At 36.4% G+C, this 27,284-nt stretch overlaps 2 protein-coding genes across 3 annotated transcripts; both read left to right on the top strand.

Annotated features, from left to right (window-relative positions):
• Nucleotides 1-5,191: 5,191 nt before the first annotated feature.
• Nucleotides 5,192-11,332, top strand: PRK1 (Leucine-rich repeat protein kinase family protein). The gene is made up of 3 exons (XM_010265077.3): nt 5,192-6,484; nt 9,238-9,816; nt 10,273-11,332. Exons 1-3 carry the CDS (start codon nt 5,827-5,829, stop codon nt 10,938-10,940), a joined length of 1,905 nt encoding a protein of 634 aa, XP_010263379.1. The 5' UTR covers nt 5,192-5,826; the 3' UTR covers nt 10,941-11,332.
• Nucleotides 11,333-18,177: 6,845 nt separating this feature from the next.
• On the top strand, nt 18,178-22,781 carry LOC104601645 (protein kinase C-like zinc finger protein). 2 transcript variants are annotated; one of them, XM_010265075.3, is made up of 5 exons: nt 18,178-18,450; nt 19,755-20,026; nt 20,219-20,418; nt 21,387-21,866; nt 21,952-22,781. In XM_010265075.3, the coding sequence occupies exons 3-5, from the start codon at nt 20,317-20,319 to the stop codon at nt 22,531-22,533; spliced, it is 1,164 nt and encodes a 387-aa protein (XP_010263377.1). In that variant the 5' UTR covers nt 18,178-18,450; nt 19,755-20,026; nt 20,219-20,316; the 3' UTR covers nt 22,534-22,781. The 2 variants fall into 2 exon arrangements, with proteins under 2 accessions (XP_010263377.1, XP_010263378.1); XM_010265076.3 differs by lacking the exon at nt 19,755-20,026 and having other exon boundaries at nt 18,228-18,450.
• The last annotated feature ends 4,503 nt before the right edge of the window (nt 22,782-27,284 follow it).

Genomic DNA, 27,284 nt, shown 5'->3' with positions numbered 1-27,284 from the left:
AACATGTTCATGTATGCATAACTATGTTATAGTAGTTTGGATAGAGAGAGAATTATGTAATTGATCAATTAAAGTAGGAGATTGTTGGATTTTGATTTCATTAGAGATTAAATTCAATGGGTGTTTGATTGAAAATTACATAAAAGGCACACATACACATGCACTTGAAAATGGTTTTAAAATTTCCATCAAAATTATTTGTTTTAACTAGTTTTATCTTCCTTTAAAACTTGTCCTACATTGGAAAATTACCAAACTTTTTTTTTGGATTTTTGAATAAGAGTTTGCTTACATTCCTTATAAGTATAGAGAGGAGAGTATAGAGATTTGCTACTATGCAATGTATGTGTGATGCAATGAGGCACACTTTGCTCACACCCATGCGGTTCGCATGAAATGATCATATTTTTAGTGTGATGATACTTGGTGTGATGAAAAGGTTTGCGGTGATACAGTATGAAATTGTAGATTACAATTTTGCAAAATTGCAAGTTATCTTATTTTTGAAATTGCAAATCGCAAGTTAAGCCTTTTGAGAAATCACAAATTGAAAGTTATGTGATTTGCAAAATCGTAAAGTTGCAAGTTACGACTTGCAATTCGCAAATAGTGACTCGAAAAAATCGCATCTGGTTCGAATATACATAAGGGTGCATTTGAGTCTCAGGGACCGAACCATGAACATTGATGTTTTAAATTAATCTAATAGTCATTACTTGATTAGGTGTGAACATTCGTAGAATTTGAATTTGTGATTATACAAAGAGCCTCTTTAGACGACACACCCTTCTTTGTGATGACTCTCTAAAACTTATAAAAGGGTGAAAACCAAGCAGATTTACACACAAGCTTTCACTAATTTCTCACTAGAAATCACTCTTGTCTCTCTTAGTCTAATCTTCTACTATCTTACAAAAGACAATGTCTTTGGATACACCTTAGAGCTTATCCTCCAAATTGTGTAACTCCAATTTTTCTAACACAGTAGAGATATATGCTGGTCGAGGAGGAGTTGCATTGTGTCAACATAGATTGATCTAACTACAAATTGACATGTTGGGTCTTGAATTAGTCCTAACCGCCAATAGGGTTCCAAAGCAAGCAGCAATAGCCATTGGACAATATAGAATTAGATGATCAATAATCCCTAGAATGCTTCCACAAAGAATACAATATTTCTCTTGATCATATGTGAAGTAAAGCAATGACAGGGATTACAATGGGGAATGTTTCCTTAAACCTTTGTTGATAGTTGGGCACAATATTGATCTCCTATAATCATGAGTCAAGATCACAGAGAAGGTGATACCTTGATCTTAAAATCCATGCGACATTAAAATTCTTGCAATTTTGTCCATCATGCCTTTACTCTAAGGCAAAGTCTAATGATCAAGATACAATAGCAATGAAAGCATCAAAAAGAGTATAGAGGCAGTAGTAGTAGTAAAAACATCAAAGAGAGTAGAAACCAAATATACTAACATTCTTATCACTTGAGTGCTGAACTGCTGATTGATAAGGTAATTATGATTGAGGGTTTCTATCATCAACAATGCAATGTCAGTCATAAAACTAGGGATTTAAGAGTGAATGTGAAACTTAATAACTTGCCCATTCTTGATAATCCATCTAAGACCAATTCCTAACTAGTTGTGACACAATAGATGTTAAAAAAGATGGGATTAAGGATGTCTAAATATATTAAAAATGATGTGTTCCTCTAATTTTATCGCACTTTAAAAATACATTTTCTATCAAAAGTCCCCATTCTTCCATAACTTGTATACATTTTTTGTCGACAATTTGAATTTATCAATATACGCATAATGTGTATCTTACAAGCTATTGACCTACAGATTTAAAACTTATCACAGGGGAATTATCAAGGTTTGAGGGTGCACATGGGGTACAATAAGCTTGCCATGAAGAACTTGCATGTGAGGATTCTTGTGACCATCTTAGCTATTTGGTTATTTACATCATGAGAGGTAGAGGACATGAATAGAGATGACAACAACTACTGTCAATGGTATCTGAAAACCCAAGATCTGATGCGACATCTGATCCGATTATTTTGGATTTAGATGATATGTAATCGGATTGGATTTGGATGTTACAATCTACATTTGATTAATAATAAGATCGGATTTGGATTTGATCCATTCGATCCGATTATAATATAGCATTTATTAATTTTAATATATAAGCTTTATATAATTATATTTAAAATTATAAAAATATATTCTATATATTATATTATATGTGAATTTATGTATATAATAAATTTAGTGTGTTATATTTATATTAATTTATTATATATAAAGGTAAAAAAATAAGTAAAATTTTCAAGATTTCTGATGTTTTAGAAAATTTGTAGCGGAGTCAGATTAAATCCGTTAGGATTCAGATTTGAATCCGAGTCTTTAAATCCTATTGGATTCAGATGTATGCTATTAGTAATCGGATCGGATTTGGATTTTGTTGCACCTGATTTGAGTCTGATCTGATTACAACCTTAACGGGTTGGATTTAACTGACAAAATCGATAAGTTTTGTGGTTTGTGTCTTGATTATCAAGGTTTTGGTTTGGGATTGGTTCTTGCTGTTTCAAATCGATTAACATCGGAATTAATTATCACGGTTTCGTGGTTTGTGTCTTGATTAATAATTGGGTTGGGATTGGTTCTTGCTGTTTCAAATCAATTAAGATCCGAATTAATTATTTAGTGAATAATATATAAAAGGTCTCCTAGTTTTCTTGTAGATTTTATTATATTTTGTGTCTAAAAGGATAAATTTCATATATAGTGTATAAGACAACTTTGATTGAAAACACTTCCTTTATCAACATATAAATCATTTACTATTCTCTATCATTTTTATTAAGATTATATTATCGAAAAGAAAGTTCAAAGTTGTTGTTATCATAAGTAATTAAAGATGTCAAATATAATCTGGTCTAATTGAGTCAAAACCGGACCGGATTGGATGGTCGGACTGGAAAAACCAGGAATCGATTAGGACTGGTTCCGTTTTTCCCCAAAATCAGATTTTTGCCAAAACTCGTTGATTTTGGTCAGCAAACCGCTAACCCAGCAAATAACCATTCGAATGGTTTTGACCATTTTTTATTCTTTTTATTTTTTTTTAATTTTTTGTCAGAACGGGCCGACCATTCGATTTAAAGAGTCGGACCGTTCGACCCGATAACCAGACCCCTGACCGATTTATACTCTGAATCGATTTTAAAAACCTTGCTTATTAATAATTGGTTTGAGACTGCTCCATCCTGTGCTAAACTATACCTCACCCATTGACAACTCTAATCATGAATTGTTTTTCTGACTATAATTTAAAAACCAAATAGATATGGCATATTGGTATTTTCTACTCCTTGGTTAACTTGTAAGAAATCACTCCTTGTATTGAGGAGTCAAGCGTAGGCTTTGTGCATTGTGTGCTAGTGGGCCTTGTGTGCACTCTATCACTAACCCTACAAACCCATTGATTAGATCCAGCATACAACATATGACCCCTATTACCCAAAAAATAAAAGGGGAGAGCATTGAAGACGGATTATAAAATGTTTTTTTGTCATGGGGTTTAATTTATTTTATTAATTATCATGGTTTCATTGCTGTTTTCTGAGAGAAAATCGCCACGTTAGAGATTCTCAAAAACAACAAAAAATGCATCGTGATATGCTGTTTGGTTAGCTGATTTCTTTGAAAATAACAAAAAAAAAAGTGCATCACTCGATTCTCAAAAGTTGGCCCGCATCAGGAAACATCATTTTGATGTTTTTTTTGCCTTTCTCAAAATGTTGCAAGGTATGATTACTAAAGTGATTCCGACATGGCGCTGTATTCAATGGAACCAAACACTGCCATTTTATGAGAAAACACCAGCAATAAAACCAAACACCACCTAAGTAATTGAAAGTATGTTGTTTCGGCCCGTTCCAATGTATTCCCTTCCAGTGCCCTAATATATGGATTGGCAATAGATCTGCTCGAAATAACACAATACAAAATTTTCTATGTCCATGGAGATAGATCGGCAATTTCTAGCTAATAAGGTTTATAAAAGAACTAGATTAGGGTTTTGTCCTCTATACTTACAGAATGAACTGATTTTTTGGTTTCATTCAAGTTCTAACCTTATAATGATCTCATGAAGAATGTGAATATGGGTGATCAATCCCAATTGAGTATGGACTTGAGGTATAGCACCTTCAGCAGCAATACCAGCGCTGATTCGAAGCTAGATTCATGAGCCTCATGAGTCAAATTTTATTAGGTTCGAGTTTGACTCGATTAATAAATAAGCCTATATATTGGATTTAAACTTGATTCGAAGTTTGATTTAAACTAAACCGAACCAAACTCGAATAACTCATGAAAAACTTAACTCGTATCCACTCCTAGTTCCAACCTTATAATGATCTCATGAAGAATGTGAATATGGGTATGATCAATCCCAATTGAGTATGGACTTGAGGTTAGCACCTTCAGCAGCAATACCAGTAATACGGGGGATTAATTCCTTGGGGCATTTTCGCAAAATGTATTGAGAAGGGTTGGGGGGAGGGGGTCGAGGGAAAACTATATTTATCTAGCCGGATCAACTGCAATTGGTCTAATTATTTATTTTTAAATCAACTTATTAAATAATTTTAAAGTGAAAATAAAACCCTTCTAATTAAGTCTTTGATAAAATCCATCAATATTACTCTCTCTAATAATAAGACCATTATTAACCTCCTTGTATGTATGTCCAATAGTATTTCCTCCATCTCACTAATATCTAATTTCATCTTATTAAATCTCTCAACCCCAATTTGCTTCTCTCTAATTAATAAAATAGGAATATAAATTAGATAGATTGAGTTAGTTAAGGATCAATCAAAGGCCAACCCTAGCCTGAACCCAGGTTGATCTAAAAACCCAAATTGATTTGTCAACCCAAACCTAACCAAATATCTGTAAACCCTATGATGCATTAATGAATGAGTTTAATTGCTACTAGCACATTTTTTCTTTTTATTTTCCTTTGTAATATATAGGGAAAATAAAAGTAAAGAATAACTAAAAAAAAAGAAAAGAGACAAAGATTAACAAACTGAAAAAAACCCAAAAGAATTAGATGGATCCTCACTAGATATCATCCAAAAAAATTGTGGGTAGGGTACACTTACTTTGGATGGATATATATATTGCAGTTGGTAGACAACCAACAAGATATTATTCTGTGATTTTTGCCATGTAGCATCAACAACTACTCCTAGCCTAGGTTATCACCAAGATATCACCAAGGCCAACAATAGGCAACAACCAACAAACAAAAGGGAATTGAGATAAAAAAAACCACCCAACTAATTAATGGCCAAAATCAAAATCAAAGGCCGGTCTTGGATATCTCCCATGCAATTTGCAACAGCTCATCCTGAACGCAGAAACATCTGTAGAGAAGAGCAAATTAAAGTGGACTCCGTCAACCTATCAAACCCTTCAATTGACCTTCCTTAACCAACCTCACTACTCCTAAATCCCAGCCTATTCTTAGCAATGGCTGCCCTCCTCCGTGTCCTCAATCCCCCACCTCCCTCTCTCCTTCCTCCCTGCTATCACTCTCTCTCTCTCTTTTCTTTGTTTTTTTTTTTTTCTTTCTTTCTCTCTCTATCAAATTCCAAAAACCAATGCCATCAAAACCCATCTATGTTCAAGCCTCCTCCTCCTCCTCCCCCTCCAACACTGAGTACCTGTGATAAAAGCCAATTAATAAAGGCGCGCTCCCTGCTCTCAGGCAGCGCGCACTGCCCCTTCCATGGCCCGTTATGACACACGGTGGCCTCTCATCACCGCATTCCTTATAACCTTGTTATCCATCGTGGCTGTTTCTTGGGGCGACCCCGACTCTGACGTCCTTCTGAAATTCAGGGCGTCGTTAGGCAATGATGGTGCACTTTACAACTGGAATGCGTCTACAAATCCCTGCACGGGGAATTGGGTTGGCGTGAAATGCTGGAACGGGACCGGGAAGATATGGGCTCTGCAACTTGAGCACATGGGGTTAACAGGTTTCCTAGACCTGGACACGCTAAGGGGTTTGCCATACTTGAGGGCCATGAGCTTCATGAACAATAGTTTCACTGGTCCCATGCCCAACATAAGAAAGCTTAAAGCGTTGAAGGCCTTTTATTTTTCCAATAATCGCTTCTCCGGCGACATTCCCGACGATGCTTTTGTAGGGATGGGGTGGTTGAAGAAGGTGCATTTGGCCAATAATGACTTCACGGGTAAAATTCCGACCTCGCTTCAGGGGTTGCCCAGGCTTCTGGCGTTGAGGCTTGAGGGCAACCAGTTTGAAGGCGGTATACCCAATTTTCAACAGAAGAATCTGACGACGGTCAATGTATCAAATAATTATTTGGAGGGTCCCATTCCTGAGAGGTTAAGCATGATGGATGTAAGCTCTTTTGCAGGTCAGTCTCCCTCCTCACTTCTGAGCCATTAGTTTCTATCCATTATTGTATCCTTCATCGTCATCATCATCCAGTATGATCATGCCCACCACACCCATACCACCAATTATTTTTATTATTAAATCAGAAGCCAAAGGAGAGAAAAGGAAAATAGAAAGATTGCTTGTGGTTATTGGGCTCAATTTTAGTAGTTCAGTGGTCAAATTTTTCAAAAAAACAAATGCCATTACCAAATATTGGTCCTAGTTTATGGGTCTTGAGAGGTGTTGATCCTGGCATTCTCTTTCTTCTTTTTCATCAGTTAAAAAAAAGCAAAGCTTAGGGTTTACAACCAATATGTATGTGTGGCATATTCAGAGATGAGGAACTGCCACAAACCAAACCAGTTCCACCTAAGATATTAATTCGCAAAAATCAGCTTACAGAGATTATTACACCTTACTATTTCATTGTGATTACTTCCATAGTGAAGATGGTTCCATAAAAGTTGAAGATGATGTTATTATAAATCCAAGGGATCTGTATTATCTAAAACTCACTATAACTTTTTCACGTTTCTCTTAAAACTAATTATGACTTTTCCACTTTTTCTCTTATGACTTTTCAAAACCTCTAGAGAGCCACTTCTTATTGAATTTTATTGCCCAAAACTCATCTTCCGTTAAAATTTCCGTTGGATCATCGTTAGTGATCATTAATAGAAGTTTCCTATGTAACCATTTAAGTATTTTACATAATCAAACTACCTCTGAATGGTCAACCAAGTTTATTAAATATTTTTTTTTTATGAAAAATTAACGCTTGACTTAGGGCCCAGGTCCACATTAGGGCCATAAATTTTAGAGTTGGGCCTAGGCCTGAAGTATTTAATATGGTTGATTGGCCATTTCAGGATAGTTCTGTCAAAAAATTATTCAATAAGGTTGATTAGCCATTCAGAGGCTGTTTGGTTATGTAAAATACTTAATGCTTACATAGACAACTTCTGTTAATGTTCATTAATGGTTAGGGGTGAGAAAATGGGTAACTTCTACTTGGAACCGACCTCAAACTGGTCTTGAACTGATCCTACCAAATTTAATACAGGGTAGGGTCTGGTTCCAAATTTTTGGAACCTACTCCCACCAAAGCTGGTTTCAGGGTCTAGGCCTCTAGGGGTTTACCCTATTCAAACTGAACTTGGTTGGTCTTGGTGGAACCGACCTTGGTGAAACCTGCCTTGAAACCAAACTTGCCTTGAAATAAACCCCAAAATACTTTTCGGGATGGGAAGATTTGAATCCAAACACTCATGGTTACAAAGGCCATGGTCTCACTTGATCATTGAGTAAGTGATTTGATAATTTGTTTTCATTTTAATATTTGAATCTATACAATAAGTAATGTAAAAGGTAATATTTACAAAATTTAAATTTAAATTATAAGTTTTGGACCATATATCTACATATTAAGTTACTCAATTTAATCAATAAAGATAATATAAGTTCTAAACTATGTATTATATTTATTGCAAATCAAGTTTTTGAAAACAGAACTTGTTTCTCTTTCTTTTTTTTTCAAGGGGGAGAGTAAAGAAAGAACAAGTTCCACAGAAGACCCTAGAGCTGACCACAAACCACCAAGGTCAGAACCGACCTTCACAGGGTGGGTTCCGGTTCCAAAAGCTTGGAGCTGACCCCTACAGGCTACAAGCCAGGTTGGTTCTAGGTTTTTCCATGGAACCAAACTGCATTAACCCATGTTCACCCCTATTAACAGTGATTTAACAGAAATATTAACGGGAGATGAGTTTTGGACAATAAAACTCAATAATAGGGGGCTCTCTAGAGGTTTTGAAAAGTCATGGTGAGTTAAAGGGAAATGTGAAAAAGTCATGGTGAAATTTAGATAATATCCCTAAATCCAAAGATAAAATGACTAAGAGCCATGTGATCTTTGGTGTAGACAAACTTCATTATCTAAAGTTCACCTTTGGTGTAGACATTATCTAAAGCTCACCTTCATTATCTAAGGGTAAAATAGTAATCTACCAACAATCATTGGTCCTTTGACATTTTTGAAAAGTTATGGTGAGTTTAAGAGAAATGCTGAAAAGTCATGGTGAGTTTTAGACAAATTTCCTATTTAATAAGGTTGACTGGCCATTCAGGGGTAATTTGGTCATATAAACAAGTTAAATGCTTATGTGGACAGATTTTATTAATTATCACTAATGGTGATCTAATGGAAATTTAATGGAAGGTGTGTTTTAGACTGATAGGGGCTCTCTGAAGGCTTTGAAAAGTATGGTGAGTTTAATAGAAAAGCATAAAAGTCATGGTGAGATTTTAGATAATATCCCAAAAATCAAAGCAGAACCCTACATCAAAAGAAATAATTAGGGAATGGTGTTGGTGATATATGATTAGTATTTGTTTGTTAAAAAAAAACTTATTAATTTGGGTTATGAACTTCTGATCATTTTTAACTATTGATTTACAATTTACAATTAATATAGAAAGCACCACAAAAACCTTAAAAGAACAAAAAAAATGAGGTGCTAAGCTATTGTGAAGAGCTATTGCGACCTATTAGCATTAGCAGCCATGCATCACCTAACTGAAGGACTAAAGTTCTAAATTGCAGTCATCAGAAGATTATAATTTCTTGCTTCTTGAGATATTGCGCATTGCTTGCAAGAAATTAAATAGAACTTCCTCTAGAGACTACACATGATTTTACCATGATTTATATCCATTTTTTTGGATGATCAGGCAACGAAGGTTTATGTGGGAAGCCTCTGGAATCATGCGACTTTAGGAAATTTTTGCTAGAGCTCATCATGATTATACTATGCATTTTAATTGCCATAGCAATCATCGGTATTGTTGTTGCTATTCTGCGACGCCAAGGCCAAACAGAGGAATTGGGTAAGGTTCAAGTAGAAGGCAACCAGAAGGCCTCTTGTGAAGGAGACAAAGTGGAGCGTGGGGTGCCACCGCAAATGCCCGGCAGTGGTAGGAAGGCCGAGAATGGAAGGTTGGTGTTTCTTAGGGATGATAGAGAGAGGTTTGACTTAAATGACTTGCTCAAAGCATCAGCCGAAGTGTTGGGCAGTGGAAACTTTGGGTCTTCCTATAAGGCTGTGCTTTTAACTGGGTCAGCCATGGTTGTGAAGAGGTTCAGGCAAATGAATAATGTAGGAAGAGAGGAGTTCCAAGAGCACATGAGGAGGATAGGGAGGTTGAGACACCCTAACTTGCTTCCTATTGTGGCTTATTATTACAGAAAGGAAGAGAAGTTGTTGATAACTGACTTCGTTGAAAATGGCAGCTTGGCTTCTGTTTTGCACGGTAAGTACTTATTTTCATTCATGCATGATGAATTTTATTGCTTGTATACTAGGGGTGTCAATGGATCGGTTTTGGGTTGGACCCCATCCTAATAAAAAGATCAATTTAGACGGATTGGATGGACCAACATGACAGATTGAATTGATCACTGGTCCAGTCCAAAGTATTTATTGGATTGGACCTGATCCATCCATAATGGATTTATATTGGATTAGGTTGAATTGAACCAATATCCAATCCATTAATAGAAGATAAGAATACATGTGCCAATGGATCAAGTTTGAGTTGGGACCATTCTAAAGTAAAACCAATTTGAACAGATTGGACCCGATCCATTTGTAATGGACTCATATTTGGACTGGATTGGATTGGACAAAATCCAATCCAATTAACACCCCTACTAGTTGCTTGGTGATAGTCATTCATGTGTAGTTACAATTTGATGTTATTGATCAGGAAACCGGACTCCAGGCCAGCCTGGGCTTGATTGGCCGACGCGCTTGAATATCATCAAAGAGGTAACGAAGGGCGTGGCTTATCTGTATGAAGAGCTCCCTAGCCTAATTGTTCCACATGGTCATCTCAAGTCATCCAATGTAGTACTAGATGAATCCCTCAAACCCCTTCTAACAGACTATGGTTTAGTGCCTGTAATCAATCAAGAGCATGCCTCACAATTAATGGTGGCCTACAAGTCACCGGAGTATGAGCAGCATGGACGGACAACAAGGAAGACCGATGTGTGGAGCCTTGGGGTACTGATAGTGGAGATGTTGACGGGTAAATTCCCTGCAAGTTTTCTCAAGCAGGGTAAGGGAGGTAGTGATGAAGATTTGGTGAGTTGGGCCAATTCAGTTGTTAAGCAAGAGAGGCCAGAGGAGGTGTTTGATAAAGACATGGGAGAGACTAAGAACGCTGAACGTGAAATGATGAAGCTATTGAAGATTGGATTGTGTTGTTGTGAAGTGGATGTGGAAAAGAGGTGGGATATAACCGAAGCAGCTGAGAAGATTGAGGGGGTAAGAGAGAGGGACAAAGATGATGGCTTCTACTCTACATTTGCTAGTGAAGGGGATATGATCTCTTCTAAAGGAATGACTGAGGTTGATCTCTCTGTTCTATGAATATTAGTTGAAATATTAGTTGAAGGGGGGGGGGGGGGTGTGGGGGTGGGGAGGGAAAGATTGGTTTTGATGCTCATGCTGTTGATGTCCTTAAAAGGGTCCAAACAACACGATTTCACAGTTTCAATTGTTGTTCAACTTCATAGCTTTCTCCCTGGATTGAAGGGTTGAGAGGTAGGAAGGAATGTTGAAGGGCATAGGGCTTTGTGGTGGTGGGTCTTTCCTTTGTTTTTTTTTTCATCACTGGTGTAAAGTGGTTGGGGTGTACGTGTTGATTCAGGTATTATGTGATTGGAGGTAGAAAAGGAGAGATTGTTTTCATATTATCATCTCTTTACATATATGTGTTTGTTATTTGAAATATTTGTATAGATAGATCAGATTTCTAGACACTAGTTAGAGACTTTTCGTGATGGGGGGATTTTGTGTGTTAATCTTCTCCCCACTAATCAAGGACTTCTATATGTTTCCCACATCTTCCTTGAATTTATGGGTAACAGTAGGCAAAAAAAACAAAAGTAACTAAGCTTCGGAATGGCTCCTGAACCTTACGCTCATCGGATGGTTCAAAAGAAAAAGAAAATAAACTTCTACAAAAGGGAAAAGAAGCCCCGCAAGAACCCTAAAAGACTTTCTAAAATCCGAAAATCAACAACCCCAACTTGTTTTAAATGTGGACAGAAGGGCCACTATGCTAATAGATGTTTTAAAAATAAAACCACCACTAAGAAACTTAATGAGTTAGGAGAAGAAGAAGGTGAGCCAGAAGTCTCAACAAGAGAATCTTCTACCTCTTCAGAAGAATGTTGTACTAACAATATATGCACTTGCAAGAGTGAAACAGATACCAATGAAAAAGAGTCAGAAGAACTCAATGTATTAACCTTAGATGAAGAATATCTTTTAGAGATACTTAATGAGATTCCTAATGAGGAATCGAAGAAAAAAAATATTTTCTAACAGCCTTGCAAAGTAGAGCTAAAAGAGCCAACAATGAGAAACCTAAACAGTTGTTGGACGAAAAAAAATATAATTTCTTATAGAAAATTGATTAGAAGGTCTCAAGTAGAAACCTCCCGACCCCCTACGATACAGGATTTACGGGAAGAAGTCAATATACTAAAAAGAGAGTTAAAAACCCTAAAATTAAGGGTTAACCAATTGGAAGCCGAAAAATTTTAGGAGAATCAATTAGAAAAATCATCGGAACAACTTTCCGCTGAGTTTGTCAGAAACGACGAAGAGTTTATATACTCTAGAGAAGAAGTCAAATACCAAAAATAGTATTCCAAAATTACCATTAGAATAAAAAATTACAATCTCTCAGTAATAGCCTTAATAGACTCAGGCGCATATATCAATTGTATCAAAGAAGGAATTGTGCCTTTTAGATATTTTGAGAAAACATCCCAACAAGTTAATGCAGCAAATGGAAGAAAACTTGAGATAAAATACAAGATCCCTATAGCCCATATCTGCAACCAAGGGACTTGTCTAAAGTCTACTTTCCTTATGGTAAAAGACCTAAGACAAGAAGTCATTTTGGGAACTCCATTCCTGTTATCCATCCTTCCTTGCCAAATTGATTCTTTGGGAATCACAACAACAATAGGAGAAATTTCGGTTATTTATAAGTTTTGCCAAAAACCCAGAACTTCAACTATCAACACTCTGAAAGAAAATGTAAAAGGCAAAGTAAAGCTTATAGTGGAATTATAGTTTGAAATAAAAGAAAAACAACTAATTAAGCATCTTAAAGAGCCTAAAATGCAATTAGAAATTGAAAAATTTCAACCAAAGTTAACATAGGAAATTTGTGCTGAAACTCTTAGTGCATTCTGGCATAGAAAAAAGCATACAATAGAATTACCATATGAAGAGGACTTTAGAGAATAAAAAATTCCTACAAAAGCCAGACCAATTCAAATGAACAATAGATTATTGGAAATCTGTAAGAAAGAAATCCAAAACTTATTAAGGAAGGGTCTAATCAGACCAAGTAAATCCCCTTAGAGCTGCCCTGCTTTCTATGTAGAAAATGCAGCAAAAATAGAGAGAGGAGTACCGAGACTCGTCATAAATTACAAACCCCTCAACAAAGCTTTGAGATGGATTAGATACCCCATTCCTAATAAGCAGGATCTAATAAACCGTCTATACGACGTAGAAATATTCTTAAAATTCGACCTAAAGTCAGGTTATTGGCAGTTTATAATAGAAGAAAAGGATAGACACAAGACTACATTCACAGTGCCTTTCGACCACTATGAGTGGAATGTAATGCCTTTTGGGCTAAAAAATGCCCCCTCTGAATTTCAAAGAATTATGAATGAGATATTCACCCCTTATACTGAATTCATAATATTATATGTTGGTGATGTATTAATCTATTCTTCCTCTATAAAGACCCATTGGAAACACTTGGATATATTCCTTCTGGTGATGAAAGAAAATGGATTAGCAGCATCTGCTAAGAAAATGAAACTCTTTCAAACATAAATTAGATTTTTAGGTTTCCAAATATCTAAAGGAACAATAGCGCCCATGTAGAGAGTGATAGAGTTTGCTGATAAATTCGCTGACGAAATCAAAGATAAAACTCAACTTCAAAGATTCTTTGGTAGTCTAAACTATGTAGCAGACTACTATAGAGGAATAACTCCAGCCAATTACTCGAAAAATGATTGAAGAAGAATCCTCTAGAATAGAGCGATTAGTTCACTCAAACAGTGAGAAAGATTAAACAAAGGGTAAAAACCCTTCATAGTGAAATAGGATATGTAGGAATCCTAAAGCAAAGGAGAGATGGGAAAGATGAGATAATTCGGTTCACTTCAGGAACCTGGAATGATACCAAGATAAAATACTCTACTGTCAAAAAAGAAATGCTCAGCATAGTTCTTTGCATCACTAAATTTCAAAGTGATTTGATAAACCATCATTTTACTCTTCAAATTGATTGTAAATCAGCCGAAGAGATTTTGGAAAAAGATGTGAAAAACCTGGTTTCAAAACAAATTTTTGCTAGATGGCAAGCTATTTTATAGGTTTTCGACTTTGATATTAAATATATTAAAGGATCTGAAAATGCTTTGCCAGATTTCTTAACCAAGGAATTCTTGCAAGGTTATCTAATTAAAGATAACCGATAGATAACTTCGTCTTACTCTAAGTCCTAATTCCAGGCGCCCTAAAAGGACAAATGAGTCCAATCCAAGATCTAATTTTGAGATTGGAGCAAGCTCAAGGACTAATCAGTCCCCATTAATGTCTCCCTTAATTAGGGAACCATCTCCCGCGATGGAAGAGGCTAATTCCAGCCAATACATGTCTAATTCATCAGATTTCGTGACAACTATCTTACTAGAAGAAGCCGCTGCCGTTTCTACTCATGTTAACCCAAAAGAAGCTCTTCAACACCTTGCCCTTTCCATCCTAGATGGGCATCATTTCACTGTCTACGATTAAAATAAGGACCAGAAATATTATGAAGAAATTCTTCTCCAACAGGATCTGCCCGAATTCAACATTATTTTAGGGATTCGAATAAAACTGAACTAGCTTATTCCAAGCTAGTAATAGTCAAATTTATCTCTCTATCAACTTGGGGTAATGCAAGCAAGCCGAAATTCATCACCAAGCCTATTGATAAAAGACCCAAAATATTCAATTACTGGGATTATCAAGACGCTTGGTATAGAGTCTTCCTGTTGCAAAATTTCATTTTCAGACATTCATGGTTCATTCGTTTCTCCGAAGATTTCTAAGGCCCGTACCTTGACTGGGCATATGTTTGGTGGACCTCTTGGGGAGCTTCCGATGATATCTTCCCTTACCAAGAGCTCATGGACAAATATAGAGCCTTTGGTAAAGGAAGAGCTTATCTGGAATATGGGCATGTAAAACAATTTGAGTTTTTCAAGACATTTCGACTCCCCTGGTTTCTAAAATGGAGTTAGCACTTAGATATCTCTTGGATGCCCCCATCCATTGAAAAAAAAAATTGAAATAAAATGGTGGGATAAATTTGATCTTGTAGATGTCCTCAAGCCTACCGCAAAAGAAGACAACATTTTCCAGTCTATCTTTGAATCCTACATGGACAAGGTTCGAAGCAAGTTCCCAGACTTGGACCCACTAGAGCTCGAAGAAATGTCCTTACGAATGGTTGAAAAGATGAAAGAGAAAAGTAAAAGAATCTCGAAAGACCTCGATACAGAAAGTGTCTATTATCTCAGCCCACACCATGGACGAGACACTGTTTGAAGATTCCATCTCATCCGAAACAATAAAAGAATCGACAACTGTTCCTAATAGGACAAGAAGGTGATAAGGAAACATCTCAATAATTAAGATGCGCAACTAGAAAAGACAAAAGGCATCTCAATTATAGACACCATAACAATAAGGTCGAATAAAGGAGTCTCACTCTGGAAAGCTCGACCACCGTTATATAAACCACTCTCCTCTCAAAGCAAGGGTGTGCAAGACTTTGGGTGCTAAACTTGTAAAATTTAAGATATAAATTCTTGAGAGCATTTTAATCCTGTTTGAGTGTTATTTTAGAGTGCTTTGTGAGAAAGTCTATAATCTTTGTGAGAGTATCTACTGTTGTATCTGTGTGTGCTGTGTGTACTATATCTCTGTAAGTATTATTAGATTTCTAAATATTTTCCGAATACAAATTTTCTTTGAATACTGTTTATTTCTCTTATCTTTTGCATAACATCTCTCTGCAAATCCTACTGTTCATTACTGTTCATCATCCATACTATTCAGCATATCACTACTATTCATATCAGTGCCTACCATCACTACTATTCAGCATATCACTACTGTTCATATCATCCATACTAAACTTGTAAAATTTAAGATAGAAATTCTTGAGAGCATTTTAGTCCTGTTTGAGTGTTATTTTAGAGTGCTTTGTGAGAAAGTCTGTAATCTTTGTGAGAGTATCTACTGTTTGAAGATTCTATCTCATCTGAAACAGTAAAAGAATCGACAACTATCCTTAATAGGACAAGAAGGTGATAAGGAAGTATCTCAATAATTAAGATGCGCAACAAGAAAAGACAAAAGGCATCTCAATTATAGACGCCATAACGATAAGGTCGAATAAAGGAGTCTCACTCTAGAAAGCTCGACCGCCATTATATAAACCACTCTCCTCTCAAAGCAAGGGTGTGCAAGACTTTGGGTGCTAAACTTGTAAAATTTAAGATAGAAATTCTTGAGAGCATTTTAGTCATGTTTGAGTGTTATTTTAGAGTGCTTTGTGAGAAAGTCTGGAATCTTTGTGAGAGTATCTACTGTTGTATCTATGTGTGCTGTGTTGCAAGACTTTGGATGCTAAACTTGTAAAATTTAAGATAGAAATTCTTGAGAGCATTTTAGTCCTGTTTGAGTGTTATTTTAGAGTGCTTTGTGAGAAAGTCTGGAATCTTTGTGAGAGTATCTACTGTTGTATCTATGTGTGTTGTGTGTTCATTAAGAATGAACAATATCTACTGTTGTATAACGGTGACTATATAATAATAATAATAATAATAATAATAATAATAATAATAAGTCATATAAATAATTATTAATTAATGCTCAATTCATTAAAAATAATTATGAAATTAATTATTTTAATTAGTGATATAAATAATTATTAATAATTATTTTAAAATTAATTAATTAATATTACTATTTTTTTATTGATTTCATTTTTTATAAATTATGTTATATTCATTTTATTAATTGTTAATTAGTTTGTTAAATAATTAAACAAACTTTCTCATATCCAAGGTTAAAATGGTCAATTGTCTTTTTTCATAACTTATCATTCATATTTCAAAACAACATTCTCTACATTTAGGCTTCATAAATCATAACCGAGAAAGTTCAACTTTAATACACCTCAAAAAATAATTATTACAGTTTCAGATGTATTCATATATTAGACTTCAATGCAAATGAATAGGTCTAAATAAATACATATTATTTTTAGAATAATCGGATCTACCGGATAAGATCCAATAGGACCTGACTATTAATTGGAATTGTTCTAGGTCCATTCTTTTGTCCCAATTAATAATCAATTCGGGTTTGGATCTACCTAGAACCAACCCACACGCAACTGTTGACAGCCTTACAGGAGCAAATTGCTAACTAGCTAGTTAGTAAGGTTTCCTACTGGTTGTAATAGAGACTTGAGATCAAATCCCGCCTACACGGCTACACCAAGGTTAGGGGGTTATGGCTGGGTTTGAGGAACGAAACACCCCTGTTGTGTAGCCCCTGATGGGAGCAAAAAAAAGTTAGGATCTCCTCCCAACAAAAAAATTCCCAATACATTCCAACATTATATGCGCCTGCACTGTCCCACAATAATACTACGATCCACCATGCATTCATAAGATGTGCGTTCACAGATCATGCTGATTTTTTTTTTTCTTCTGGGAGGAGATCCCAATTTTCCCAAGGCCATTCATGTAGGGATGCAACGGGCGGGCTTAGGGTCAACCCAAGCCCAACCCTAACTGTGAAGCCCAGGGCCTACAGAGGATAAGAACAAGATGCTAAGCCTTTGGGCTTTGTATTAACATTTACCAGAACAGGATTCGTATAACCAACCCCAAAAAATATATAGTTGGTATTCGGGTCGGTGGTCCAGCTCCAATAGATCGAATCATTTTACAAATTTGATCTGATCATCAAGAACACACTTCCAGTTGATTCAGTTAATGCTAATATGATATTCAAATATGATGAATCACATTCATGGTTTTTAAAACCGATCCGGAGACCAAACTGGTCAGGGGCCGGTTATCGGGTCGAACGGTCAGCCCATTCTGACAGAAAATAAAAAAATAAAATAAAATAAAAAATGGTCAAAACCGTTCAAACGATTCGAACGGTTAATCGGTGGGTCAGCACTTTGATGACCAAAATCAATGGTTTTTAGAGAAAATCCAGTTTGGAGGAAAAGAGAACCAGTCACCTGACCGATTCCAAGTTTTTCCGGTCTGATCGTCCAATCTGATCCGGTTTTAAAAACCATGATCACAGTCATTTCAAAATTCAAACCCGAATATTAATTGGATCTAACTTACGTGATCTAAGATCTAACCTGTAACCACACCCCTTTTCATTCATTTATGTACTCTGATGATGAAGATGAAGGGCTAGAAGCTTAGCTAGTACACCATAGTTATCATCTATAGAAGGATGCCCGAAAATGTAACTTAGTGAGGTAAACGTCAGCATTAATCAGATGTCTCTCCCCAAATCCCAATCCCCATATCAAGCCACGCGACTCATGACACAGACATCGCCATTCTTCTTTTTCTCCCTCTTTCCTTGGAGTCTCTCTGTTTGATCTGCCCATTTCTTTCCTCTCTTCCTCTCTTCCTGATTGTGTCTCGCGATCGATCAAAAGCAGCTGAGTTACTGTTTTCCTCCAGATTGTGTCTCGCAATCGATCAAAGTTGAGGAGTTTCACCGTAAAGAAAAAAACAAACAGGTTCTTCCACTTCCTTTCTCCTTTATTTGATTCTCAATTTCCCTGTTTATTTGACTTTGATTCTATAGAAGATAAATTTCTGCATCTGAGGTAGAGAGAGAGAGAGTTTCAACTTGAGGATCCATGAATCAAACAGTTGAACCTTAAAATTAAGATGAGGTGATCAGATAAAGCACAGGGGAATGAGAATAAAGTCTTGAAGATAAGTCATGCATCGCCATCGGTGATAGTCAAAATCAAAATCCTTATCCCACTCTTTGGGCTGGGGGAGGGGGGATGGAGCTTTGCAAGTAGAGTCCATATCATCAACTAAAGCACACGAGAATCTTGGAATCTTTCTGACTTGTTCTTTGATCCTCCCACAAGTATATGTATAGGAACTAATTTTGTAATTTGATCAAGATGACTGACTTAAAAGCTATGACCCGTCAAATTAATTGTGTATTTGATCATCCAACGATCTTGAATGCATCATTTCTTTTGCTTGTAGCCCTAAGAGCTTTGGTTTTGTTCGGCCGAAGAACCCACTTAATGGAACACTTGCTTTCAAGTGGGCCGTGGGCCCCCATTGAGATAGCACCGAACAATTAATACCCATACAAATGAAATATTTTATGCATATTGATATTATTCCCACCTTAAGTCCTTAACCACATAGAGACAGGGCCATAGGAGGACGGATTATAGTGCGTGACGTGTTTCTTCCGTGGAGTTCAGGGGTGGGGGGCATGAATCATCAATGGCCATCATTCAATTCAGTGGGTTTATCGTTTAATAGGTATATCTACACAATCATTTTGCCTACCCATCGGATTAATATGGACTCAAGGTGGATCTGGGCTGGGCTGTAATTGGCCCAACCCATTTTGTAGCACGTTCATTCAAGAATTCCCTATATATTACTACAGTCCCTAGGAGATGGGTTCCTACATTTACATCTGAGCATGTAATGGAAACATCTTTTGTATTTGTCCTGAAGAGATATTTTCAATGAGGTAAAGTTTGAGAATGCTTAAAAATAAATGTTTATTTTTGGCCAGGACCACAGTTATAAGCATTTATTGGCATTTGGGAAATAAATCCAAATAAATGCTTATTCAAAAAACCCAAAATTCCAACTTATTCTGGACCTCCTATCAACAAAATACCTTTCAACACCCTATCAACATCATTTTGGAGTTGGTCTTCATAAAATATGTTCTTACACAGTCTAACAATAATTGCAGTCGTGGATTAGGAACATCTTCCATGAATAAAAAATATAAATAAGTGTTGTGAGGACTGAATCCACCTTTATTTGGCAGGAGATCCCAATTCGTTTCTGATGCACGGTTGGGATGTATTGTGGGGTGCGTCACCGAGCCAGCCCAGAGTCTCCAGAGTCCGGACAAACTTGCATCATGATACTAAAAACGCAGGCTTGGGCCTGTTTTCCGTGAGTAATTGTCACTTTGTCAGCACCAAACTGACCTGAAGCCCGTTGCAGCTTGGTCCATTAAAAAGCCATTGTGTAATGTAAGTGGGTCATGTTGCTTGCTGCTTGGGGCATCAGCATAACTACCATTCAAGTTGAGAGGTATATCCGTTGTGGTTTCAGATGTTCAAAATTCTTCCGGGAATCTCAAGCTTAACCCTTTTCCTCCTCCTTTAAAAAGGAAACAACAGAATACAAAACAAAGAAGCATACCAAGATCATCACAAACTCTCCTTTCTTCTTCCCTCTGATTCTCCTCTCACTTCGTGATTTTTTTTTTTTGATCAATTACAGCTTTAGTGGTCTTGTCAAAACAAGCTCAATAAAGGGAAAACAAAAACGAAAAGAGGGAGAGAAAAGAAATTGGAGATCAGTTCGTTCTTCTAGCTTTGATGGCAGGACCCCAATCCCATACAGAATGTGCGAATGGCAGTGCTAACACATCGATTTTGGCATCGGAAGGGGTTGAATTCCTTTTATCTGCTGAAGGAAAGGTAAGCCCGTATTCCCAACCTTCGTTTTAAGCTTAAATCCTCGTTGAATCGTTTAAGCTATCCCTTATTTCTGTCCTTTTTCTTTAAATTTCTGGACTCTGTTCTTCCATGTTTAGTGAATTGGGTTTCTTAGACTTGTAGTAAGCCTATCTTCAGGTTGTTTTGGTTTTTGGTATATTTCTTCATTTACAAATGGTCTTCTCTGTTTCTCTCTCAACAAGTTTCAGCCAAAACCCCTGCCATACGACCAAACTAATATCTTTTCTCAGGAAGTATTTTATCCCAAGAAAAGAAAGACAAATTGAAGTTTTAAAAGGCTAATATCAGTGAACCAAGAAAGCTCAAATAAATAGAGAGCCATGGAAGAAAAGCTTAAGAAAAAGAAACAGCATAAATAAGTCATTTTGATATTTTTTTTCGGACTAGTGTTTTTTTTTTTCTATGTTAAGAGAAGAATCCAGAGGTTCGTTCATTTGATGGAAGGTCTGGATCTGACAAATCTCAAGTTTCTCTTTTGTAATTGAGATAGAAATTGAAACTGTTCCATATAAAATTTTTCCTTCATTCTGCTGCCATGAAATAATTTCAGTCCAGTCACCTCTGCCATGCAGAAAATATCAAATGGATGGTGTTTTCTGTTAGGACAGCTCTGACCCTCGCAGGCAGAGCTGACCTATGCATGAATTTGATATGAGCCTGTAAGACATCTTCTGTCTCAAACCAATCTATATCCAACAGACATTTTCCGACCAGTTGAGTAAATGAAATGGTGTATGTTTCCAACTCTCAACAGTATAAACAGAAGATGGCAGTACTCTATAATAGAAACCTGATCTGGTAGACAAATTATTAACTTTGGTGTAAGATATAAAGGCATTAATGCATCACTCCTTCAATACATTTTCCCTACTCCTTACTATGTTAATTGAATATAAACAGAAATTTAATGTTCTTCACTCTGAAATCAGGTACCCTTGTCATCGCTTGAACAGAAGACAATCTATCTTGTCTTCTCAGCCAATTGGTGTAGACCATGTAGAAATTTCATTCCACAATTGGTGCAACTCTACAACACTCTTAGAAAGACAAATGTAAAGCTAGAGATCATCTTTGTTTCCTTTGACCGGGATGAGAATGGCTTTAGAGAACACTTCAAGTGCATGCCATGGTTGGCACTCCCATTTGATGTGAGCTTACGAAGACGGTTGTGTGATCGCTACCATGTCGATCGTATTCCCTCACTTATTCCATTGTGCATGGAGGGTAAGCTGGTTGAAGAAGATGCTGTAGAGCTGATTGAAGATTATGGGATTGATGCATTTCCCTTCAGTAAGGAAAGAAGAGAAGAATTGAAGGCTATGGACAATGTGAAGCGCCAAGGAGGGAAGCTGGAGGACCTATTGGTGCTTGGAGAACGAGATTTTGTAGTCTCTGGGAGTGGTGAAAAGGTGAGTACTACTCTGGTACTGCCACCATTCCTATTGTTATTTTAGTTCTTTAAGCGGATTTCTCAATTTTTCTATTGTTTTGCAGATTCCAGTTTCCAGTTTGGTAGGTAAAGCAATTGGGCTCTATTTTGGGGCACACTGGTGCCCCCCATGTCGTGCCTTCACTGCACAACTCACTGAGGCTTACAATGAACTCAATACAACCCAAAATAAAAACCTTGAAATAATTTTCATCTCAACAGATAGAGACCAAGAGGAATTTGATCTCAATATTCGTACTATGCCATGGCTAGCGATCCCTTATGGTGACAGGACCCGCCAAGACCTCTGTCGTATATTTGACATCAAGGGAATCCCAGCTCTTGTCCTCCTAGGTCCAGATGGGAAGATCCTCAACACAAATGGGAGGGCCTTGATTTCCTCTTATGGTGCAAAGGCATTTCCATTCACTAAGACAAGGATAGATGAGATTGAAGCTGCATTGCGAAAGGAAGGGGATGCATTGCCCAAGCAAGTGAAGGACTCGAAACACGAACATATACTTAAGTTGGATATGGCCAAAGCATATGTGTGTAACTCCTGCAAGGGGCAAGGGAGATTCTGGGTGTTTTCTTGCGACAAATGTGACTACGACCTGCATCCAACATGTGTAGAAGAAGCACATTAGAATAATGGAGGGGTCTGCAAAGTTTGTAAGACAGACTCACTTAGTATAAATGGACTCCTTTATGCTAGTAAATGACAGAATATTTGACAGATTATAACCCTTCTTTGAATATATTTAGAGACAGATACACATATAGATCCTTAATCTCCATTAGACTATAAAATCAAATTACTAGATGCGCTTGATTGTTGGTTGTACCTTGTTCAGTGTTGAGTATTTGATTATGAGAACCAAATTGATTATCTGCACTTCTAGATTGCTGTGATTATTCTATCAGCTCAGTTGAAAAGCACAATTTTTTAGGCACCAGAAAGGTTTGTTCTTTGCCCTGCTTTGCCTTGAACAAACTTATTTTATTCTGATTGTATGTCTTGGCACAACCGTTGGGTTACTCCATTGCAACCTAGGGTTCAAATCTTGGAAACAGTATCTCTATATGTGCAGGGGTAAGGCTGCCTACATCTGTCCCTCCCCAGACTCCGCATTAGTGGGAGCCTTGTGCATTGGGCTGCCCTTTGTACGTCTTTAAGCTTGAACTGTAATTTGGTAGCTATCTTAGGACCTCAATTAGGGATCTATAATTTACTAAGCTACAGGATCTCCATTCCTGATTAGAGTCTTAGGGCGTTCTACAATATAAAAAAAAAAAAAAAGAAAAACAAACAAAAACAAAAACATGTTCTTGAAATCTGTTTTTGTTTTCAAAGTGGAAAACAAGTTGGTTTTGTTTTGAAAAACAATACATGTTTCTGGAACCAACAAAATACTGGTTTTCAAAACAAGGGAAAATTCCTGATCAGTACTCTAAACTTTAGGGGTTGTGTCAAGTTAGTCCCTGAACTTCAAAACGCGTCTATGCAGTACTCTAAACTTTCAGAATGTGTCTAATAGGTCCTTGCTGTTAATGGTCCATCAGTTAATTTTGGAAATGCCAAAAATACATATCAGATGTCATCTAATTTTCTTTATCTGCCACTTCCACATAAATCAATCCAAATACAAGTAACTGAAGTCAAATCTATCAGAAGGTTTGTTTATAGTTAATGAAATCAAAACTATCCATTAGAAGGTTTGTTTACAGTTAATGAAGTCAAATCAAAACTATCCATCCATTGTGATGCAACATTAACAATCAACATAACCTTTCCCTTGTAAATGCTAAGATTGACATCATTTCCCCTTGCATCCTAGCTAAGATAGGAAGGTTGCAGCAACTATTCAAGATGGACTTCAAAATATACAGGAAATTTTCATCAACTACATAAAATTTTACAAAAATTAAAGAATATACAGGAAACTGTAGCAATGGAAGTTTCAGCCGTTCCAGAACTTGGTCAGTTCCCGACACTGTCGTTGGTTCATTCAAATATGTTTCTGGCACTGTCGTAAATTCTTGGCATCGTTGTAGTAATGGACTCATGGTGCAGCTCTTCAATCTCAAGGTAGAAGACAGTGGGCATTGTCTTCTTTAAAGGGTAGTTTTGGTATTTTAAAAGTATTAAGTGGCACATGTCATCACGTGATACAAATAACTGACGGACTGTTAACGGCAGGGACCTATTAGACACATTTTGAAAGTTTGAGAGTATTGCATAGGCACGTTTTGAAATTCGGGGACTGGCTTGACACAACCCCTAAAGTTTAGGGTACTGATAAGGAATTTTCCCTCAAAATAAAAACAATTTTTTTAGTATAGAAATTATATGATTTGTAGAACATGATGTTGAATAGTCAGATGAGATCATACATAATTTTGAAACCAGATTCAATTCAAGAACATGTTTTTGGTTTTAGTTTTGAAAAAAAAAATGTACACAACAAAGAACATGTTTCTTGTGTTTTTGTTTCTTGAAACAATATGTTTTCAAACAAGATTGCCTTCATTTGTTTTTGAAACTGGCAATAACAAATACAATTCATGTTGTAGAACACCCCCTTAGTGAGCATGGCTACAAATTCTGGTTCTTCCAATGCACTCAGATAATACCATGACAATAATGAAATTTCCCAAGAAGAGCAATCTTTGACCCACAATTTATGGTTTGTGACAAAGATCCTTCTTAACTCATAAGTTTTATTTACTTAATTAATTATTTTGTGGTGGTGGTTGGTTTTTTATTTAATCTACACCTCATTTTTTTTGTATATTTTTCCTTTTCTTGTATAGCCTTCAACTTACATGGATATAGTCCTTGATGATAGATTTGTCATCATCATCATCATCATCTAAGCCTTGTTTTATATAGGGTATATGAATCGTGTTTTGCCATTTTGTTCTTTTCTGTCCACCCTCTTCCAAAAGGATGTGGGAACTAGGGGTGAATTCAATCCGATCTGAGCTGAGCTGAATACTTAGCTATTTGAGCTCGAGCTTGATTCAAACTAGAGATTTGAGCTCAATCTCAGCTCAGTTCAAAGTTCACAAGTTCGAGCTCGATTATAAGCCCCGTTATTTTTTCTAAATAATAAAAAATATACATATAAATAATGTTTTTATTTTATATACAAAAAATAAGAATTATAAAAATTATTTACCATTATACATAAAAAATAAAAATATTATTATATAATAAAAATTATTTATTATATATATTTATACATATACATATACATATACATATACATATACATATACATATACATATACATATACATATACATATACATATACATATGCGTATACATATACATATACGTATACATATACATATACATGCATATATATCAGGCTCGAGCTTGGCTCGAAGCTCGATAAACTGAGCCGAGCTTTTCACGAGCCGAACTCGAATAGCTCGTGAGAAGCTCAGCTCGTGACCACCCCTAGTGGAAACCTTTGTCTATTTAACATTACAACTAGGCATTGTGATGTGTCGCTTTTGGGGATTGCCCTAGCAAATATCCTTTGCCCATTAAGAGCTTGTCTTACACTGCCAATCCCAAACCCGAACAATGGAGGAGGGTTATGTCAAGTTGGTAGCCCGCACTAAAATTTTTGCCAATCTCTCATGGTAAAAAATGTATATATTCAAAAGAAAATGGGAGAGAATCATGCCAATTCTCAAAACACCAACCCCTTTATACATGTCGTTTAAAGGTTGACATATTTCAAGTTGGAAAAGTACCACATAAATGGCTGGCCATAAGCTTCTATTTCTTAAAGGCCAGAACTAACAGAATCATTTCTTGCTGGTTCTGATTCTGAGGATCTGATGCAGTTCTTTGGTATCCAATTCTCATATTCTTTTTGGCAGTGAAACCAAACATTAATTTACATATTTTTAATGTCTAGTTGAAGAATCAAATTATTTCATTTGAAGATCACCTTTACAGACCTAACAGTTAAATAAGTTGAGCAAGGCAAAAGACTTTCAGAATAATTATAGCTTCGAAATTATGATATTCTTTGTATTCTCCCAAGTCCCAATATGTCATTTCCCATAAATTCAGGCCTACAGAAATTGTGCAGATCTCAAGCCTATATAGATTGTATCCAAGAGCTAAAAATTGACCCACAAGTGTTCTATTATCTTGCAGTTATTATACCGTTTTTTGGCATCCTGTTCTTGTATTTTGTATGATCTTCTGTTGTAGACCTAGGGGTGGGAGATGCAGGTAGGGGTGTCGATTGGACTGGGTTTGGTCCAATCCGATCCAGTCCAATATGAGTCTATTACAAATGGACCAGGTCCAATCCAATCCAATGAATAATTTGGACCGGTCTAATTTAATGTTCGGATTGTCTAATTTGTTCAAATTCATTTTAATTTAGATTGGTTTCAACCCAAATCTGGTCCATTAACACCTATATTATATTCTTATCCTATGTCAATGGATTGGATATTGACTTAATCCAACTAAATTCAATATAAATTTATTATGGACGGATCATGTTGAGTCCAATCTAATAAATGTTTTGAACCAGATTGGTCTAATCCACTATGTCTTTTCTGTCTGTCCAATCCATCCAAATTGATTTTGGACTGAACGGGGTCCAGTCCAAAATCGATCCATTGACACCAATGCAGGTGCCAGAAATATTGGGAAATTACAATATGAGGCTTAAGGTGTACAAGGTAGACCAACAGATGGTTTAAAGATGCGACATGTTATTTAGAGGGGTTAGGATTTTTTTCATTTGTTGGTTGTTTTATTTTTTATATTTTATATTTTATTTTTGTTTTGGTTTGTGCTATTTCAGGTTGCATAGTAATGCTTGAGAAAAAGATGATAAGGTAATGGCGCAAGTAGCCTTGAATGGAAGTAGTCCATCCCCCAATCCCCATCCCCTTCATGCCCGTTCTGAACTCCAGCTATCGCTACTTTAGAGATTATAGAGAGAAGAGGTGAAGACAAAATAAGAAATCGATTTAGCTAGTAACAGTAATAATGGAGATCAAATCAGCCCCCCACAAAATTGCCCCCCACAACATCCTACAGCACATTCTCACAGTGTATTGGAAACATCTCCCGATGATAATACCAAAAATGATGATGCATCGGGAGATGTTTCCAATACATGGCGGGGATGTACTGTGTGACGTTATGGGGAGCAATTTTATGGGGGGCTGATTTGAACTCATAATAATGTCTTATATCAAGAAAACTAAGGCCAAGTTTGGGGGTGGTTAAAGATAAATGAATATTTGAATAAGTTTTGGACCGGGATCACACTAATAACCACTTATTTGTGTTTGGAAAATAAACCCGGATAAGTGTTTATTCTTGAGAATAAGTGCTTATTGAGAAGTCAA

Source organism: Nelumbo nucifera, chromosome 8 (assembly GCF_055504915.1).
Source record: "Nelumbo nucifera cultivar China Antique chromosome 8, China Antique-T2T, whole genome shotgun sequence".
NCBI lineage: Eukaryota > Viridiplantae > Streptophyta > Magnoliopsida > Proteales > Nelumbonaceae > Nelumbo > Nelumbo nucifera.
The sequence above is the reverse complement of the archived record's forward strand: the minus strand, read 5'-3'. Positions and strand labels throughout refer to the sequence as shown.

Coding starts and splice junctions, on each gene's coding strand:
- LOC104601645 (XM_010265075.3), top strand. CDS start 20,317: ATGGCAGGACCCCAATCCCATACAGAATGTGCGAATGGCAGTGCTAAC. Junction 20,419..21,386: donor TTTTATCTGCTGAAGGAAAG/GTAAGCCCGTAT, acceptor CTCTGAAATCAG/GTACCCTTGTCATCGCTTGA. Junction 21,867..21,951: donor TCTCTGGGAGTGGTGAAAAG/GTGAGTACTACT, acceptor ATTGTTTTGCAG/ATTCCAGTTTCCAGTTTGGT.
- PRK1 (XM_010265077.3), top strand. CDS start 5,827: ATGGCCCGTTATGACACACGGTGGCCTCTCATCACCGCATTCCTTATA. Junction 6,485..9,237: donor GGATGTAAGCTCTTTTGCAG/GTCAGTCTCCCT, acceptor TTGGATGATCAG/GCAACGAAGGTTTATGTGGG. Junction 9,817..10,272: donor CTTGGCTTCTGTTTTGCACG/GTAAGTACTTAT, acceptor GTTATTGATCAG/GAAACCGGACTCCAGGCCAG.